This window comes from Passer montanus, unplaced genomic scaffold (genome assembly GCF_014805655.1).
Source record: "Passer montanus isolate IOZ18808 unplaced genomic scaffold, ASM1480565v1 scaffold81, whole genome shotgun sequence".
Taxonomy (NCBI): Eukaryota; Metazoa; Chordata; class Aves; order Passeriformes; family Passeridae; genus Passer; species Passer montanus.
Window position 1 is genome coordinate 1,328,806 of NW_024373368.1, and position 18,310 is coordinate 1,347,115.

Here is an 18,310-nt window from a genome sequence, read left to right on the forward strand (position 1 = left end):
TCTGATAAATACCAACACAGATAAAAAGAAGGCCAAGGCCAGCATTTTCCATAGGCAGCAAAGTGCAGAATGATAAACCTGTATTGTCTGTTTGCAGTACAGTTTGGTGACCCTCCCAAATCCTTCCCCATGCAAAATAAAATGCCAATATAAAGTCTTGGTCTTGGATGCTCCCATAAGGAACAGATCACCTTATTACAAAAGCAGTAAGCTAGAAAGGAAATAACAACATCTGGTAACTTGGGCGGTTCTGGTTTTTAATATGTATTCACAAATTTTCACTAACTCACACATGAAAATGGGTCACAAGATTTTAAAGCAATGTCTCCTATTCACTTTAGTGGAAAAACAGATATCTAAGTAAGAGTTAGGAAAGAAAGATCTCTGTGATCCAAAGTCTTGCCCTTAAGGCATTTTTGACTAGTTCTAAGCCTAACTCAAATGAAACCCAGCCAGCTCTGTCACTCTGCTCCTCTCATGTCCAGAAGTATTTCAAAACACAGTCAGTGACACTTTCTGTGTGTATTTAGAACTTCAACCTGGGTAAAGACTAAAATTAAACAGCTAAAATGTGCCATTAGTAGATGTTAATAAGCAGACTACTCAGAGTGTCTCCCCAGAGGAAGTGTCCCTTTCTCAGTGGTCAGTGTCTGAGCTGTATTCCCCCGAGCTGGGAGAGGACGTACCTAAATGAGCAGCTGGGTTGAGGAAGTTGCTGTGGTGGGGTGGTGGGCCAAAAGGGGTCCCGGCTGGATGCCCCCCACCTGCCAAAACAAAGCAAAAGGGGTCAATTCCCAGCAAAGGCTCAGAGAGAGACTCGCTGTGCTCTGGGCTGGCCCTTCTGTAACAGCTCATGTGAGCTGACACTGCTGTGCCCTGCATGGGGCTTGCAGGGTCCTATGCAAAGAGCAGCTGCTTTTCCAAACAGAAATTCCCAGTTAGAGGATAAGGGATGCAGGGGAGTGAATGTTTCAGGTCAGAAACAAAAAGAAATATGTGTGAAATACACCTTATTTCCAACATCTGATCGCCACGATGCGTGAGACATCACTCTGTGAGGAAATGTTCCTTCATTTACTACCTAGCAGTGTTCCAGCAGGTTGGACTTTTTATAAAAGCATACAGAATCATTTTTAAATATTTATCAAATATACTAATAGCCCCTGGCATGTCTTGCAGAGAGTTCATAAGCCAAAGCATATGGGAAATTCATGGCAAGGATCAGCATTTTAATGAGCAAGGAGCAAGAAGGGGATTTCACTTTCAGTACTCACTGGCTGTGGAGAAGAGAGTTGATGGCCGAGCCAGGTCATGGGGGTGGTGGATGGCTCCAAACAGGCTGGGGCCTGGTGGCCTGCTCAGAAATTCTGGTTTCAGGCCAAAGTCCAGCTTGTGTGGGTCAGACTGCATCTGTTTCTGAAACGGAAAACAGGACTTGGAAGAGACTGTCTGAAAAGGTAACAGCAAAAGGCACTTCCAGAATGATGTGGGTAGAGCAGTTCATTCATACCGACGTTTTAACAACAATATTGGCTTTTGGGACCCCAAGCACAGGTGCACAGCTCTTTTCCTGGAAGGGAGATCTAAGGCAAAGAGGGAAAAGCTCAGGCTCCTGCATATTTTCTGCTAATTTCACCAGTGTTTTCACATATGCTCACACCCACCCCTCCAGGGTGTTCAGCACAGAGCTGCCTTCAACAACAAATATAAAACTCTCTGAAGAGGCCTCAGACACTTGCTGAGCTATAAGGACAGGTCTGTCCCACAATAATAAATGGGAATGTCAGCTTGGCCCTGGTCCCAGCTGGGCAGGGGTGCTGAAAGACCAGAACCACTCATTCCCAAGGGAAAGCTGCCACCAAGAAATGCTGGATGCAAAGCATCCTCCAGTGCCCCTCAGCCTGCAGTGAGGGGCTGAAAGGAACCAGAGTGCAGAGCAGGAGTGGTTGAGTCCCACTCTGACAGCTCCCACTCCACACTCAAAGTGCTGCATGTCTTTATTTACATGTGTTAGAGTCAGCAGCCTCCCTCTTGTGAAGGGAATTTGCTGAGGCAGCTGCACTGTGAGTGATAAGTGGATGAAGGATGTGCTCTTCTTTGTGCCACATCCCCATTTCAGGGGTACCCACTTCAGTAGTTTTATAGAGTGAAGGAAGAAAACCAAATTCCCAATTACCTGTGCTGCCAGAACTCCCTAAATGCAGATTGCTGATTAATTGTGCAGGGCAGCTGAAAGGATTTAGAAATTGATAACAAGGAACCAGCAGATCTTAACAATAGCTCTGGAGCAGGCTACGCTTTATAAATCAGTGTTTAATGCTGTGCCAGCCCCGAGTACAGACTATTACAATGATATAAATATGCATATTAAAAAGTTATGATCAAATTAATGTGCGTGCCTCATAGCTGTTTTTCAAGTGCTAGAAATATGTCTGTGTAGTCATGAGAACAAAAAAAAAAAGAAAAAAAGAAGAAAAACAGGGGGAAAAAAAGGGAAACAAAGGCATTATCTATGTCTGGAGATAATGGCCTGCAAGAATACTGAAACTGCAAAGGTGGCCAAGTCAAGGTCAAGGCTTTTAAGGAAGTAACACTGAAGTGCTTTAATAGTTAAAAGGAGTTCAGAAAATACAAATGTCTCAGTTGAAGCCTGTGTGCCAGATTTTTATGCTGTGAACTCTTTTTATTCTTTTTTAACAACCAAGTTATAAACCCCTGACAGGCATTACTCAGAATAGCAAAAGCTGGCTGAAGCTTTAATTGCAGCCATATGAATGGTGCTGCTCTAAATAACGAACAAATCCCCTGTCTGAAGAGGAACAGGAATACCATGGACGTGTTAAAAGATTTCTGAATGTGTTGGTTTACCCTAAAATAGTACCAGGGAAATGGTCAGATTTCTTTTCTCCCCAGCTGCTGCTCAGGAGAGCAGCCCCTGGATGCCAATCCTTCCTAATGTATTTCCAGAATACAGCACACTCAGAACCTGAGCGTGCTGCCCACAAAAATCAATGTAAATGTCTGCACTGTTCTTAGATCAGGCTGTAAGGCCCTTCCTAAAGGAGAGAGGCCCAATTATGGAGCATAAATCCTGTCCTGAGCAGTGGGCAGTGTAAGGAGGGTGTAAATGTGCTCTGTGCCCTGACTGCTGTGCAGCCCTGTTGAATCCCTGAGGTGTGCAGAGGTTACCCAGGTCTTGCTGCAGAGGCACAGGCAGCCAAACAGCATCCACAGCTGCATGCAATTTTTCCTGAGGTCAGGAAGGCTGTGTTTTAAAGTTTCCCATTGTGCCTGCTCCTTCAGTGCCTGCTGCTGCCCTCTGCAATCAATTACTGGGCCGGATCGTTAGTGGCAGCAGTCCTGTGGATCCACGTGCAAACTGCAAACCAGCCCATTTGATTCCCTGCTCTGTGGTCAGGCAGCACCTTCAGCTTGTGCAGAAGAAAAGGCACCTTCACAGCCATGGCAGTGAGTGAGGAGAAGGAGAAAATGTCCTGTGTGAGCCTTTGGGCACAGATTCACCTTTGTGGTCACGTCAGCAGAGGGACATGGTTCCTGTGTACCCAGGGACACCCCAACTCTCCTGACTGACCAGACACACTTCTCAGTTATTCCTGAAAATATCATCATGCACAGCCTCAAAAACTCAAGCAACATCCTTTCATGTGCTTCTGGGCTTTATTCTTGCTTTTTTTTTTTAACATGCAAGGTGGAAAAGTATGAGGTAAAAGAAATGGCTGCATGAAAATGGCATTTACTGTGAGTTATAAATATACTGGTTTGACCTCTCTCTGAATATCAAATCAAGGAAGATTCAAAGGACACAGATAGCATGGGAATAATAATTTCATTTCAAGAAAATACCTTTTCAATAAAATAAAAAAAAAGGACATATAACTCTCTAGAACTATAATCTTGTCTTTTTTGATAATGGGAAGATGAATGAAGATCACTAGCAAGGGAAACATAAGGAAGCAGAGAAGAGAGATATGTCTACTGCAGCAAATTAACCTGTCAACCTTGTTTAAAAGGGTTATTTTTAAACTCTATTAGCTGCAGGTTTTCATAGCTGTTCAACATCTTCATATTCTTATAGCACTACCCTACACAATTCAAGTGCACACACAAGCTGCAAAGTGCTAAGGACTCCCTGGTAATTTTAGCTTCTAACACAAGCTATTGATTCCTGAAGTATAAGCAGTGAAGAACAGCAACCATTCCTGACTTACTGAAAACTGTAGGAGCATCACAAATCTTTAAGTGATGGGTACAGTGAAAATACCATAAAGGGGAAGAAACTTTCCCAGAGTCCATATGCAGTGGAAATTCAGTTACAGTAAGAATGGAAAACTGCTCATTGTCTTCACCCTTGAAGTCTCAGAGTTGAAAAATAATTAAGACAGGACTTCCATCCCCTAACTTCAGTGCAGTGAGGCAGTGTCTGATAACACAACATCCCTGAGAGGCTGTGCCTGCCTGGGCAGCCTGGACACATCCAGGTGCCACCCTCAGCCATGAGGGGCTGTGAAGGAAGGCTGAGGGGAGCCTGTGCAGCCACACTGGTAAAGCATCCTAAGGACAGGAGAAGTCTTCCTCCACCCTCTCCTGCCCCTGAAGATTAATAAGAGGCAGTGGATACACATGCCTAGTGCCTCCAGAAAAAAAACAAAAACAAAAAAAAAAACAAAAAAAAAACAACCAAAAAAACAAAACAAAACAAAAAACCAAAAAAAAAAAAACCAAACCCAAAAGAAACCCAACTTGATACATTTGTGTCCTCAGTCATATATAAATAAATAAATAAAAGTAGTATAAATAAATAAAAGTAAATAAATAAATAAAAGAATACAAGTAAATAAAAACCTTGTAGCTCACCTCCATTTCAACCCTCCTCTCTCCAGAGCTGGAGCTCTTACCCAGGATCTGCTGTCCTGGCTCCAGCACATCCCAGACACTCTGCTGGAACCTGCCTTTAGCTTTTCACCTTTATACCAACCCTGAGAAACCAGGGTTCTGCTCAGTGCTGTGTGTGTGACTTTACCACGGCACTGGCCATGGCACAGAAGTGCCCAGGTGAGAGGCAGCCCTTCCTCCCTGAGCTCTGCCCTGTGCCCTCCACCCCAGTCCAGGCTTCCCAGGCACTGACCTTGACTTTCTGTTGGTGATGGTAGATCTGCCAGGCGATGTGAACATGCATAGCACACCACTTGCCAGGTTTCTGGAAAAACAAGGCATGAATCAGTAACTTTCAAACACTGTGATGCTTTATTCTATTTCTAGCAGAAAATAGCCCCTGAGCCCTGCCTGCTTTGGTCTGGGAGATCCCTACACAAAAACAACTGGAAGCAAAGGGTTCCCTCTCCATCCTCCTGGAAAACCAGCACTGGAAAGACTTGTCCCTTGCTAGGGAATTTATCAGGCTATCCATGAATGCTCCAGCTGCACACACTCCTGTAATCCTGTGATGCCACTGGCTGAGAGTGCAGCTTGTGCTGCTGAAAGCTGTGAAGCTGTGTCCCTGTGAGCAGCTGCCAGCACAGCTGGACTGCTCACACCTACACACTCAGGTCATTTCCACAAATGCTAGGATTGGCATTTCCACCAAAAGATGAAAATGGAAGTGGTTTTAAAGGTCACTCTGGTTTTCAAAATTCATCTGACTCCCTCAAGTAATTGCTGGTCTGTCCCTCCAAGACTTCAGCTCATAAATGTGCTGAAAACAATGGAGGGCAGTCAATTCACTCTTTTTGGGGGGTCTTTGCATCCTTCCTGTCCCCCCAAGTCACAGGGAGGAGAGAGGGAGGTAGGAACCAGAGTGCTGGTTATGCCTCCTGTTGAGTTTGTACTCCATTTCCAGCACAGCAGGAAACTGTCTGAAAAAGACTCATTTGAGAGATACTTTCTTCAATTTTGTTACTTAGGGGTCTGTAGTTACCTACACATTACTTGACTCCTGCAGATTTAAAAATTATCACAGGAATTCAAGAGTCTCCTTAAGCTACTTGTGAATTAAATGTTTCACAAACTATGGCACATGGTCTGCCTTCTAGTTCTAACTGTGTATCAACTAATAATTAAATAATTTAAAAAAAATTCTATCTCACAGCCATACTACCCTAAACTCAAGCCTTTTGCTAATTTGCAAAAACTGGCTGTGCCTAGTGATTTAGTAAGTTCACTAAATCAAAGTCTAGACCTTTTTTCTTGAATATGCTGAAAAAATAATAAAAACCCCTTTTGGATGAGTGATGGACTGGATCTTTAGATCCTTATTTTTAAAATATTTTGTGTTTGAAGTGGATTGTCTGTCTGCAGTGGACAGTGAGACACCTGGGTGGGACGTGCCACACTGAATACACTGAAAACACACAGTAAAACAATAAGCAAATTCCTTCAGAGTGCAGTGAAATAACAGGGAATCACTGCCAGGATCTCTGGGATTTGCCTTGGGAAACCATGATGGAAGGATCACCAATATTTAAGCTCAAGTGTTCACACGAGGGGTTGCATGAAAAGTTGCAAAACTTCCAACTGTGAAACTCTGCCATGTCCTTGAATGATCAGGAGCTGCAGGAGTGCCTGTGCTCTCCCCAAAAGCAGGGCAGAACTGCCCAGGTGACACTTGGCAGATCTCATTGGAATTATTCTGTGCTGCAACCTGGTGGGACTGAGCCGAGCTTGACAAACAGGAGCACAGGAAGATTTCTTACCCTCAACATGGGCCTGAACGGATCTGTCAACTGTGAAGAAGAAATGACAGCTTGGTTACACGCCTGTCACTCAAACAATTGCTCTAATTAACAAATCTGTATTGCTTCATTAAGAGACTAAATTAAAATGTTAGAATTTTACTTTCAAATGAAGCCCTTTTGGATAATAATTAGTCCTGAGCCTCCATCTCTGTGCTGTCCCCTCCCCCTGGCTGTGGCACCTGAGTGGTGACAAGCAGCTCCAGCAGGCTCACACAGAGCTCTGGCCCCTGGCAGCAGCAGCAATTTGTTGATTTAATGCTGCAGAAATGGCTGGTTAACTGCACTGATGGAGGCACAGATCTGTCCTTTGGGCAAACTCCTGCTCTCATCTTTCAGAGCTCCTCAGCTCATGGCAAGGCTGGATAATGGACACGGCTTGATCCCACAGAGGGGCTGGGATGGCTGGAAAGGGCTGTCAGCCATGCCCTGCACACCAGCAGTGTGCCCAGCCCCCAGCCAACGTCATGGCCTTGTGCCTCACTGCTGCCTGAGCTGCTCTCTGGCATAAATGGGCTTTGCTTTAATTATTTTCACACTGAAACAGATGTTGCTAAACAGGGCCCATATAAAACCCCAATTTTCTTATTTTTATTTTTGATGTGGCCTCTAGGGATTTTTTTTTAGAGTAGATTATTTTCTTATTACCCCTTTTTTGCTCATATTTCATCAATAAATGCTGGGAAATAATTCAATTTATTGGGTACTGCTCATTTGTTTTGGATTTTCTGTTTTGAAATGAAATACTAAAGGAGATTTATAGGTGCAGAAGGTACTTAGCAGACGCAGTGATGGCACAATGCATCATCTTGAAATAATCGAAACTCACTCCCAGTTGAAAGGGAACATAAAGCTAAATGACTTCCTGATGGGAGGTTCTGGTTATCTCTGCACTTAGACAAACAAACAGAAATGTGCTTCCTCTTGGTGTAAAGCTCAGCCTCAGCTCCACTGCACTGGAACTCAGCCCAACACAAAGAGAACAGCTCAGGAGGTTCAGCCATGCCACAACTCGGAATTTTAGGGAGAGCTCTTCAGTGCTTTTGTCTGAGAGTTCTGCTAAAAATATTTGAGTGTGAAGTTCCTCGTGGAAATAATGGCCATCAATTCAAACACACACAACCCTTGGGCAGAGGGACAAAGTGCTGAGGCAATAAATGCTGTTCACATCCCCTGGAACTCAGAAATCCAGAGGCACCAAGTGATCGATAAAGCGCATCCGTATTTCACTGGGCAATCAATGCTACAGTAACCCAGGGAATAGCTGTCATTACCCACATTAAAAACAATTACCGAGTACAAACATAAGTCTTGGGGAGGTTTGTACATTTTCTACGTTGGACTTTTATGCCTTTACCTCTGGGCCTGGGGGGAGAGAGCTGCCAGCAAGGACAGAGCTCTGCCATTGCACAGGGGCTGTTTTCAATATTCCCACAGAATTTCTGCAGCCCTCCCTGATGAAACAGCTCAGACAGCTTTGGTTTTAAGGGTGTTCATTTGGACTTTCTCAAGATGGCAGCTCTAGTATTCAAGGCTTTCAGAAGGAACAGATTTACTTGAGAAAAAGAAAACAGTTTTTACAGACCCGTGGATCCTTCTGTAGCAGGGTATGTGGGACTGTTCCAGGTCTGGCTGCAACATCAATAGGATTGGAAGTCTGGAAATTCCACAAGGAGAGACAACATTAATGAGCTGCACACCACTAGCAATGCCTACAAGCAACAGAATGTGCAAAATAATAGTCCTTTATCATTACATTGTCTAACCAATGGAGATAAACTTTTTATAAAGGAAAGGAGAACCATTATAATCCACTCAGTAATATGAGTATTATGATCTCCATATCCACACTTTGATTATCCACCAACTTCCCATTACTTTAATCAAAACCACTGGGGGAACAGTGACTGTTTAAACTGGAAAATCTTCTAATGTGAAAAACCTGATTAGGAACACATTTATGACACAACATCAAAAGCAGCACGTGGAGGACCCAGCCCCTGCTCTGCTGATTATCAGTGATGCAGTCAGCACATAGAGCGTCACTGCACAAGGACCTCAACTCCATCCACAGGGATTGCCACAATATGGGTATCAGGAAAACATTCACTTGGAAAAAATTAAAGCACTTCCCATTATTTGAATCTTAATAGTCAGTCAATAAAATGCAGTTTTGTGGGGGAACCACCCCCCCCCAAAAAAAAAAAACCACAAAAAACAACCCAACCCCCTACATGTAGACAGAGCTTGTTCTTATGTCAAAATGAAGAAAATAGAAATCAGCTCCAGCATAACTGACAATTAAGTGAGTTGTTAACAGTCTGATTACCATACAGACAAGAATCTCACTAATGAACTGAAATTTACATATTCAGTCATTAGAGTGGATGGGCCAATTTAAGGAAGAAGTTGTCTCCTGTGCAGAAATTCCACTCCTGATTTGTCTTTAGCTGCAAAGACTACAGACTGACTTCCTCCCACTGATAAATAAAGACTGACTCCATAAAAACAAAAGAGAAAAGCCCTGGACTTGCCACATTTCTCTCCCCCAGTTATCACCCATGAGAGCCAAACCAGTGTTCTGCACTGTGCTAGAGCTGGGAGGTAATTATGAAAATGAGTAAACAAGAATGAGCACCGTTTCTTAAAATCCTGATTATTACATGACCTTTCATTAATGCACACTATCTCCAAACTAATTATATTGCTTCTAAAGTTAACCATGCCTTTATATAAATAATTTTTAAAAATAAGTTTGTAGATGTATCTGAACCTAATGAGAAATAACTTCTCTTTGTGCTAAATCTGGAAAGAGACAATTGTCCCCTGTGGAATGAAGCTGTAGGTCAGAGCTCAGCCTCTCCAGGATGTGAAGGCCCTGCTAAGCCCAGCCCTGCCCTGAGCAGTGCCAGGTAATTCCTGCCTTACCTTGGGTTGGAAAGCTCCTTGCAGCGAGCCAAAGGGGCCGGTGGGAGGGATCATGGGAGGAATACCTGATACAGCTGGAGGATAGGAGTGAAACAGCTGCAATAAAAAGAGAAGAACATCAGCACTGGGTCACCACCAGCACAGGCACCTGAGGAGGACACAGAGAGCATTCCTGCAGAATAGTAGGAAAATGTTACATGGAGAAAACTGAGAAGCATTGAGGTGATCTCATTGCAACAATGTTAGTTAAAGCAGTCGATGGGATGTTCACAGATGTCATGAGGTTTAGAGCTTAAAAGCAGTTCCAAAATCAGACAGCCAGCAACCTGTACCTGCCTCGGGCCAGCAGAGCATAAGGGAGACATTTGCTCCTCAATTATTAATTTTTAAATTGGAGAGAGGTTTTAAATGGTTTCAGTCTGTGACTGGTTTCAAGAGAAAAGGCAGAATCCTGAGCTGAATGAGACTCAGAAATCTCCTGTTTAAGTGGAAAAAACCCTTACGAGTTCTAGGATATTGTGTCATTAAAACTCCATTAGTAGGTTGGGATTTTAATGGTATCTGTAGGAAATGAGGAAAATATGCACAATTCTTACTTCATTAGTCTGTCTGAGAGGATATCCTGCCACATCTAATATTAGCAGACAGACAATCTGATTTGTTAAAGACTAGTGTTTAAACAAAATGTTAGGCAGAACCTCCCAGAAATGGATGGGAGTTTTTTGCAAAGAGAGATTGCTCAGCACAAAAATGTGCCCATCTCCACGGACCTCCCTGAGCCCAGTGCTCTGTCCTAAGGGAATTTGGGAACAAACGAGATGCTGCTCTGTGCTAATGCATACAAACACAAGGGAAACAAGCAGGTAAATTAAACAAATAAATAGTTCCCTGGAAGGGTGGGCAGGCCCTGGCACAGGGTGCCCAGAGCAGCTGTGGCTGCCCCTGGATCCCTGGAAGTGTCCAAGGCCAGGCTGGATGGGGCTTGGAGCAGCCTGGAATAGAGGAAGTTGTCCCAGCCATGGCAGGGGTGGGATGAGATGGTTTTTAACATCCCTTCCAGCCCAACCCACTCTGTGATTCCATGATAAACCATCACATCCCAATCTGCCCCTGTCTCTGTGCTCTGCTGGTGAACCTTTGGTTCTTGCTGTGACAGAAAACTCTCCCAGTTCCCAGTATGAAAATACTGCTAGCACACACCAAACTGCTTCCTGGTGGGAGTCAGGGATCCCAAGCATCACACTCTGAACCCATTCTTGGTGTGAAACCTCTGAATCTCAGAGGGGATGGATCTAAGAGAGGATCCAGCTCCACTGGAATTGCCACCCCAAAATCTAACAGGGTTCTCTGGCTGAGACCAACTCCCTTCTGACCATGGCTGAGCAAAGTCAAACTACTGTGTGCTACTTTTAAGATCAAAATAAATGAGTTAATGGCCAATTGAACAGAAGCAGGACTGGGCAAAGTCAAAGACTGGACATGAGGGGTGGGAAAACACTGAGCAAATCCCACCCCAGAGTAAATCAGTTCCACAAAGTTGTGATGGATTTGGATATGCCAGGCATACACATGTGCTTTTCTTCATAATTTTTCCTTCCACTAGCTTATCTTGCAAGGTCATTTATTTATTGTATTTACTGAAAGCTGAGAAAACTTTTCAGAGGTATCAGAAGATTTTCTCAGTTTAAAAGCCTGGTATTGAGCCTCTGTTCTTGTTGCTGCTGTTGTTTTTAATTCTATTTAATTTGGATCTGCTCCATCCAATGGTGCAGAAAACATTTTGAGATTAGTTGATACTGAACTGTAGGCATTTGAGAAACCATTAAGAGACATTTGTCCTCATTTACAATAACTTTTAATGAGTAAAATGTGCTTTAAATTCTCCAGTGTCTTCTGTCTTTAATTCTCTGTGTAATGGACTAATTCTAAGTGATGGCATAAGATATAATACTTCATATTCTATTGGCTATGACTAATAATAAGGAATTCTTTCCTCAGTTTTATAACAAGTGGTAAGTTAATTAAATGTGACCTTTCCTCAAGGTCAGAATTATTAATAAAATATAAATAGTTTATTTCCATGATTAATTTGTATCAGTTAAATTCCTCCAGCTTTCAGAATCCACATTTCATAGTCAAATGCTTCCTTCTTCCCAAGAATTCCTTCTCTTTTGAGCAGAAGTTTTCCCTTCTAGCTTTCCCTGGGGAAACATGCAGTGACCACAGCTTCCCTTGGCCAGGTGTATGTGATGCCAAACTAGACCTGGCAGCAGCTGCAGGTAAAAGCAAAGTCTCACAATGCTAAAAGAGAAGAAATAACACTGATTTAAAACTCAACATTAGCTTCTATGTGAGCTGTACTCCCTGTTCCAAAGTAGATGGATTTTAAATCTCAGACACTGTTCTCCCACAAAGTTCACCCACACTCACTGCCAGCTTTGAGGTATCTGAGCTCCAGTGTGGATCTACAGTGGGAGCTCTTGTCCCCAAACGGCTCTGTGGAAGTGCCACATTCAGACAGTATTTGTATTTCTCCTGTCCTGTGGGTGTGCCCCCAGCACAGCTAAGGGGCAGCTCCCATTCCCTGTGCCCTGACCTGTCCCAGGGGAGGGATCAGGGGACAAGGAGCTGGCCTGGCCTGGCTGGGGTCACAGACAGGCTGTTTCCCCAGTGCAGACACCAGGGGCATCCCCTGGGAGCAGCTGTCCCACAGTGACCACAGGGCAGCCCCTTCCCCAGGACAAACCTTTCCCCAGGGAGGGCAGGGGAGACCAGGTCCCTGCCTTGGCCCCTGCAGAGCTCCCTGGCTAAGAAAGCACAGCATGGAGCTTTCCTGACCTTGCAGGGGTGAGGCCATAACCTTTGCAATCCACGTAACTCCCAGATTTCTGAGATTATTTGACTGAATTTGAACAGCAGATACAGCTGGAGACTTCTGCAAGGCTTCCTATCCTACACTGCCAGCTTCTGTGCTTGATTTGTCTAAAATCCATGTACTATCTCCCAATTCCATGTTCCTGCTGGGATCCACAGGCCACATTGATGACAATCTCCTGAAGCCACATGAAGCTCAGCAAACCAGAGTGCAATTGAACACTGGTGCAGGTGAGCAGCAGTGCTCTTTGGAGTGGAAGTGGGAATGTCTGCCCAGTGTTCCTGGAGCTCTGAGTCCCAGCTCCTCAAATGAAGTGCTAGACATGGACAGGACAGCTCAGGGCAGGACAGGCTGGGAGCAGGGGCTGTGTTTAATCCAGACACCATTGTCTTAACCAGTTTTTTTTGCCCAGTTCCACTTCTAAGCAAAACCAACACATAAAGCCAAATGCTCTGCAGATTTCTGAGTGCTGATGCAGTACTCCTTCTCTCATCAAAATATTGCTCTTGGATTAAGAAACTCTTGCCAGACACCTGCCTTTGCCAATAGGATGAAGAAAATACAACCTAGAGTTCAGCAGCAAATCAGTCAGCAGATTCAAACCCTTAGGAGCAGAAGCTTTACATGTAACTGGAATTTTAAAAATCAGTTCATCATGATAAGTAGCATTTTTGGTAGCTTAAGTAAACACATCTAGTGCATAGCTGGATTCATGTTGCTGTCATCACACAGAGCTTTCAAAACATAACAAGCCCAGTGGATCAGATGAGCCTTTGAAATCTGAATAATAAGACAGGTTTTCAGATTTTATCAAACAAAATATGATAGATTGGGAAAACTATTAGATTATCTATCCCTGAAGGATTTGTCTGATAGTTTGTCAGTTCATTTTAAGTTCCTTAGCAAAAATATCAGCCCAAGGGTTTGTGGCACAACTGAAACACCGTGATGGAATCACTGCTCTCTCCTGCTTCATGGAACAGTCAGCCCTTCTGTCTCATCTTTTCACATCAAACCTGGATCCAAATGGTGTGTGAGCAAGAGATCTTTTGATTGGAAAAGCTGATACTGCATCTTTATCAGAAACAAGCACCATGAATGCAAGCCTTCAAAAGCCAAAGCAACCAAGGACGGTAATGGTAAATCCTGGAGTGATGATTAGGGAGAGATTTGACACTGTGCCATTGATTGAGTGGTGATCCCAACCCACCACAGAAAAGCAGTGAAGTCAGTTGGAAACAGAGCAATAAAACTCACACTGTGACGGTAGAAGGGGTCAACTTTTGTAGGATATTTGTCAAACTGCAAAGGGATCAAAGCACAAACTAGTTACTTTATATTTCCTTGCTTTACTTCTGTTGGCAAAATAGAAGACAACTTCTCTATTATTTGGCAACCAACAGAGAGGAAAAAATATGCAGAAAATTAGTTTCCAATGAAACTGTTTGGGATTTTTCTTTCTTCAAAGTAAATTGAGATCTTTTCGGGACAGGAGAAAGAAGGAGGCCCCAGAGCGAACGCTCCAAGCAGGACTGGCCAGAGCCTCGTCCCTCAGTCCTGTGCTGCCACCTGAACCTCACATTTTGACAGAGGGATAGCCCTGCCTCTCCTGCCCAGACACCCCTGGGCAGCACAGGAGCCCTTCCCCACAACCTGGCAAATTCTCCACAATACTTTTGTAATAAAGAATAGAGTTGTGCTCTACTTATCCTCACATTTCTGCCTGGGGTACGCACCATGGGCGGTGCTGGCGTCGGCATGATGGCAGTGGGAGGGATGGCGTGGGGGAAGGGCGTGAAGGTGTGCTGGTGGGTGTGTTGGTGTGTGTGCTGGTGCTGGTGCTGGTGCTGGTGGAACTCTGTCCTCAGGTAGGGCGGCGGGCCCAGCGAGGCCCCGCGGTCGGCGCTCTGCGAGGCCAGGAACCGCGTGTTCAGCTCCTGCCGCAGGAGGTCTTGCTCTGAAACAAGAAGCACAGAGGCACAGCGTTAACGGGCTCAGAAGAGACCTTGGAGATCACCGAGTCCAACCTGTGACCCAACACCACCCTGGCACCAGACCATGGCACTGAGTGCCACATCCAAACTTTTCCTAAATATCTCTGGGGATGGTGACTCCACCACCTCTCTGGGCAGCCCATTCTGATTCCACATCACTCCTTCTGTGGAAGATTTGTTTCTATGTCCAGCCTGAACTTCCCCTGGTGCAGCTTAAGGCTGGGTGCTCTCATCCTGTCGCTGTTCCCTGGGAGCAGAGCCTGACCCCCCCTGGCTGCACCCTCCTGTCAGGGAGTTGTAGAGAGTGATGAGATCTCTCCTGAGCCTCGTCCTCTCCAGGATAAACACCCCCAGCTCCCTCAGCTGCTCCTCAGGACCTGTGCTCCAGACCCCTCCCCAGCCTTGGTGCCCTTCTCTGGACATGCTCCAGCCCCTCCATGTCCTTCCTAAATTGCGGAGCCCGAACTGGACACAGCATCCAGGTGTGGCCTCCCAGTGCTGAGTGCAGGGGAAAACAAACAATAAAACACCTCCCCCAAGCTCTGGGGCTTTTCCAGGCCTTGTGCCACTTCCTTTGCTGTCTGTGGATAATCATGACACAGTACAGAGTAAGAAAGCTCCCTCAGGTCTTCCCTCAGATCCCAAAGACCTGAGACATTACAAAGTTTCCATTTCCCCTCTCACCAAGCCTGTTTTCACATTTCTCTGAGCATTTATGGACATGGATACAGTCCTGAATAGATGAGGGTGGACCAGCAAGCTGGAGTGAGCAAACAAGTGGCTGCTCCTCCCAGGAGCATCCTGGGGCATGGACACAAAATTATATTACACAAATGCTCCATTTTCTTCCCATCAGTGACCTGGTCAGGCTGTGGCACAGGGTGCCCAGAGCAGCTGTGGCTGCCCCTGGATCCCTGGCAGTGCCCAAGGCCAGGCTGGATGGGGCCTGGAGCAGCCTGGGACAGTGGGAGGTGTCCCTGCCATGGCAGGGGTGGCACTGGATGGGCTTTAAGGTCCCTCCAACCCAAACCTTCTGAACACACCTGAGCCCAGCACTGCTGTGAGCTCGGCCAGCACAGACCCTCCCTGCAGCCAGGGAAACTGCTGGGCACAGACCACAACTGCATGAAGACCTTTGCTGTGGGGGGCACAGATTCTGTGTGGGCACCTCGTGAACTCTGCCATGTTCCACTGCGGGTTGAACAAAACAAACCTGGGAGAAGCACAGCCTTCCCAACACATCCCTCCTGGGGCAGAGGGAAAGTCCCTGGCTGTGCCTAGGTGTTTGTTTGGCTTTGCTGTCACTGTGTTCAGCAGCCAGTACAGCCTCTCCACACCACAAGGCCCAGCCCCAGCAGAGAGTGTCCCTCGTGGCTCTCACCTGAGTAAGTGCTCCCAGCCGGGTGTCCTGGAACCTGCAGCGTCCCTGAGGTCAGCGGGGGTGGCGGGGGCAGAGCCGTGGGAGGGGCAAACATATTGGGGTGGAGTACAGCCTCTCCACACCACAAGGCCCAGCCCCAGAGCTGAGTGTCCCTCGTGGCTCTCACCTGAGTAAGTGGGAAATTCCTGGTGTCCTGGAACCTGCAGCGTCCCTGAGGTCAGCGGGGGTGGCGGGGGCAGAGCCGTGGGAGGGGCAAACATATTGGGGTGGTGAGGGTGTGCGGGGGGCTGCAGGGCGGGCGGGAAGCTGTGCAGGGGGCTGTGGCTGGCCAGGGACAGCGGGAAGGGCGACGCCGACGGGTGGTGAGAGATGTGCGGGGGAGGCGCCTGGCTCTTGGCGGGGGTGCTGCTCCTGCTGCTGCTGTTAACGAGAGGAGGAGCTGTCAGGGGAGAGAACAGCCCCGCACACACACACAGACACACAGACAGACACACACACACACAGACACACAAACACAGACACAGAACACACACACACACACAGACACACACAGACACCACACACAGACACAAACACACACACAGTCATACACAGACACAAACACACACAGAGACACACACAGACAGACACACACATACACACACACACAGACACAGACACACAGACACACACACCACACACACAGACAGACACACACAGACACAGAGACACACACACAGACAGACACACACACACAGACACACAGACACACACACCACACACACAGACACACACAGACACACAGACACACACAGACACACAGACACATGCAGCCTCAGCACCTCCTCAGTCAAACACAGCGCTACAAATCCCAGTCACCATTCCCACTCCTGCCACTGGGGTACCCCTTCTCCACCACCTGCTCTGGAATCTTTTGCTTCCCGTGGTCCTCACACACCTGAGCCTGGCTCTCCCTTGCTGCAAGAGGTTGGTATTGTCCCACAACAGCACAAAGAAGTAATCAGCCCTGTGCATTCATGACTTAGTTATCAGGTCCTTTCTACATCACTGCCCCTGGTTCATGTTTTCAGGCAAATGAAGCTCAAAATCACTGCATTAATAAAAATTTAAATTTGTTTTTAAAGTGAATTACTAAGATGAAAGGCTGAAGAAAATGTGAAATGAAGTTGACAAGGCAACAACAGATTTGTGCTTATTGTACAGGTAATGTCCCTCTCTACCTCTACAATAAAATTAGATAAGATGAGTCAAGAAAAGAAATATTTGTGATTACACTGCCTGCAATTTTTCAGGTTTCATTTCCTACTAATGAGTATTTAAAATACATTCATGGAAGGCTCAATTTTCCTTGCCTTTATTTCAAGTAACAACACACTTATATTGCAGTGACTTTTAAGACAAGCAATACCAGCTTGGTTAAAAATAAATCCAGGTTTTAAACACCTCCCAGTCTTTAGTCAAACCATGAAGCAACCACAGCGCTACTTCCCCAGGTCTTGAAGGTCACACCTGCCTGCTGGGAGCTCCATTTGGAGAATGGCAACCCAGCTTAGAGTAAGGGAAACCTGAGGTCCCTGACTCAGAGGGACATCACGGGTTCCTGTGCACATGGTGTTTAATCTCAGTGCTTATCTCTGTTATCCACAGATAAAAGGTGAGGCTGATCTCACCGTGGCCAAGTGAGAGAAAACCACTGAAGCCTGCAAGGTGTCAGCAGCGCAGGAAAACATGGAGCTGAGAAGTGCCTGGTGTGTGACTGCTGGTGCTGGGCTGTCACCAGCTGCACCTTCATGGAGGGGCTCCTGGGCTCCTCGCCCTGGGGCATGGCAGCACTTGGGGAAATCAGATATTTACAGGGATGGGAGGGCAAAACTGTCAGCCTTCAGTGAGCAGCCCAGCCTGCAGGAACTGGGCTTTTCTTCCCCTGATCTACACTGTGCAGAATTCCCTACAAAAACGAAGTCTGGCAGGGAAAAAAATCCAAAGCAAATGAACTTAAAATACCCAGTTTAAGGGATCATCAGGTCACAGAGAGTGATCCTGGCTCATCTCAGGAGGAATCGAGGTTACATGCACCGAGTGCCCTTTAGTTCCCAGGGATGGATGGGCTGCACTGTCCCTTCTTTATCCAACTCCCCTCCAGGCTCAGCCCAGCATCCCAGACCCCTCTGTGTGCACCTACCTTAAGCTGTTGAGGCTCAGGCTGCTGCTGTTGTAGGCAGAGAGCGGCTGCGAGAGGCTCTGAGGGTGGGGCTGCGCAGCGGGCAGGGCCGGGTGTGCCGGGGGCAGCGGCGACTGCGGCCGCGGCGGGTGCTGGCCGGCCGGGGGCTGGCCGGAGGGCTGGCCGGAGGGCTGACCACAGGGCTGGCCGCAGGGCTGGCCG

General features: G+C 46.4%; 1 protein-coding gene across 1 annotated transcript in view; it reads right to left on the reverse strand.

Moving 5' to 3' along the window:
- The window catches only part of AUTS2 (activator of transcription and developmental regulator AUTS2), a 773,887-nt gene that overhangs the window by 9,626 nt on the left and 745,951 nt on the right, over positions 1-18,310 (reverse strand). Inside the window, exons 8-18 of the mRNA XM_039732931.1 lie at positions 18,110-18,291; positions 16,128-16,347; positions 15,928-15,961; positions 14,289-14,509; positions 13,810-13,854; positions 9,678-9,773; positions 8,335-8,406; positions 6,711-6,740; positions 5,147-5,218; positions 1,275-1,416; positions 687-764 (exon numbers count right to left, since the gene is read on the reverse strand). Coding sequence (XP_039588865.1) covers positions 687-764; positions 1,275-1,416; positions 5,147-5,218; positions 6,711-6,740; positions 8,335-8,406; positions 9,678-9,773; positions 13,810-13,854; positions 14,289-14,509; positions 15,928-15,961; positions 16,128-16,347; positions 18,110-18,291 — 1,192 coding nt within the window. The remainder of the gene's footprint in view (positions 1-686; positions 765-1,274; positions 1,417-5,146; positions 5,219-6,710; positions 6,741-8,334; positions 8,407-9,677; positions 9,774-13,809; positions 13,855-14,288; positions 14,510-15,927; positions 15,962-16,127; positions 16,348-18,109; positions 18,292-18,310) is intronic.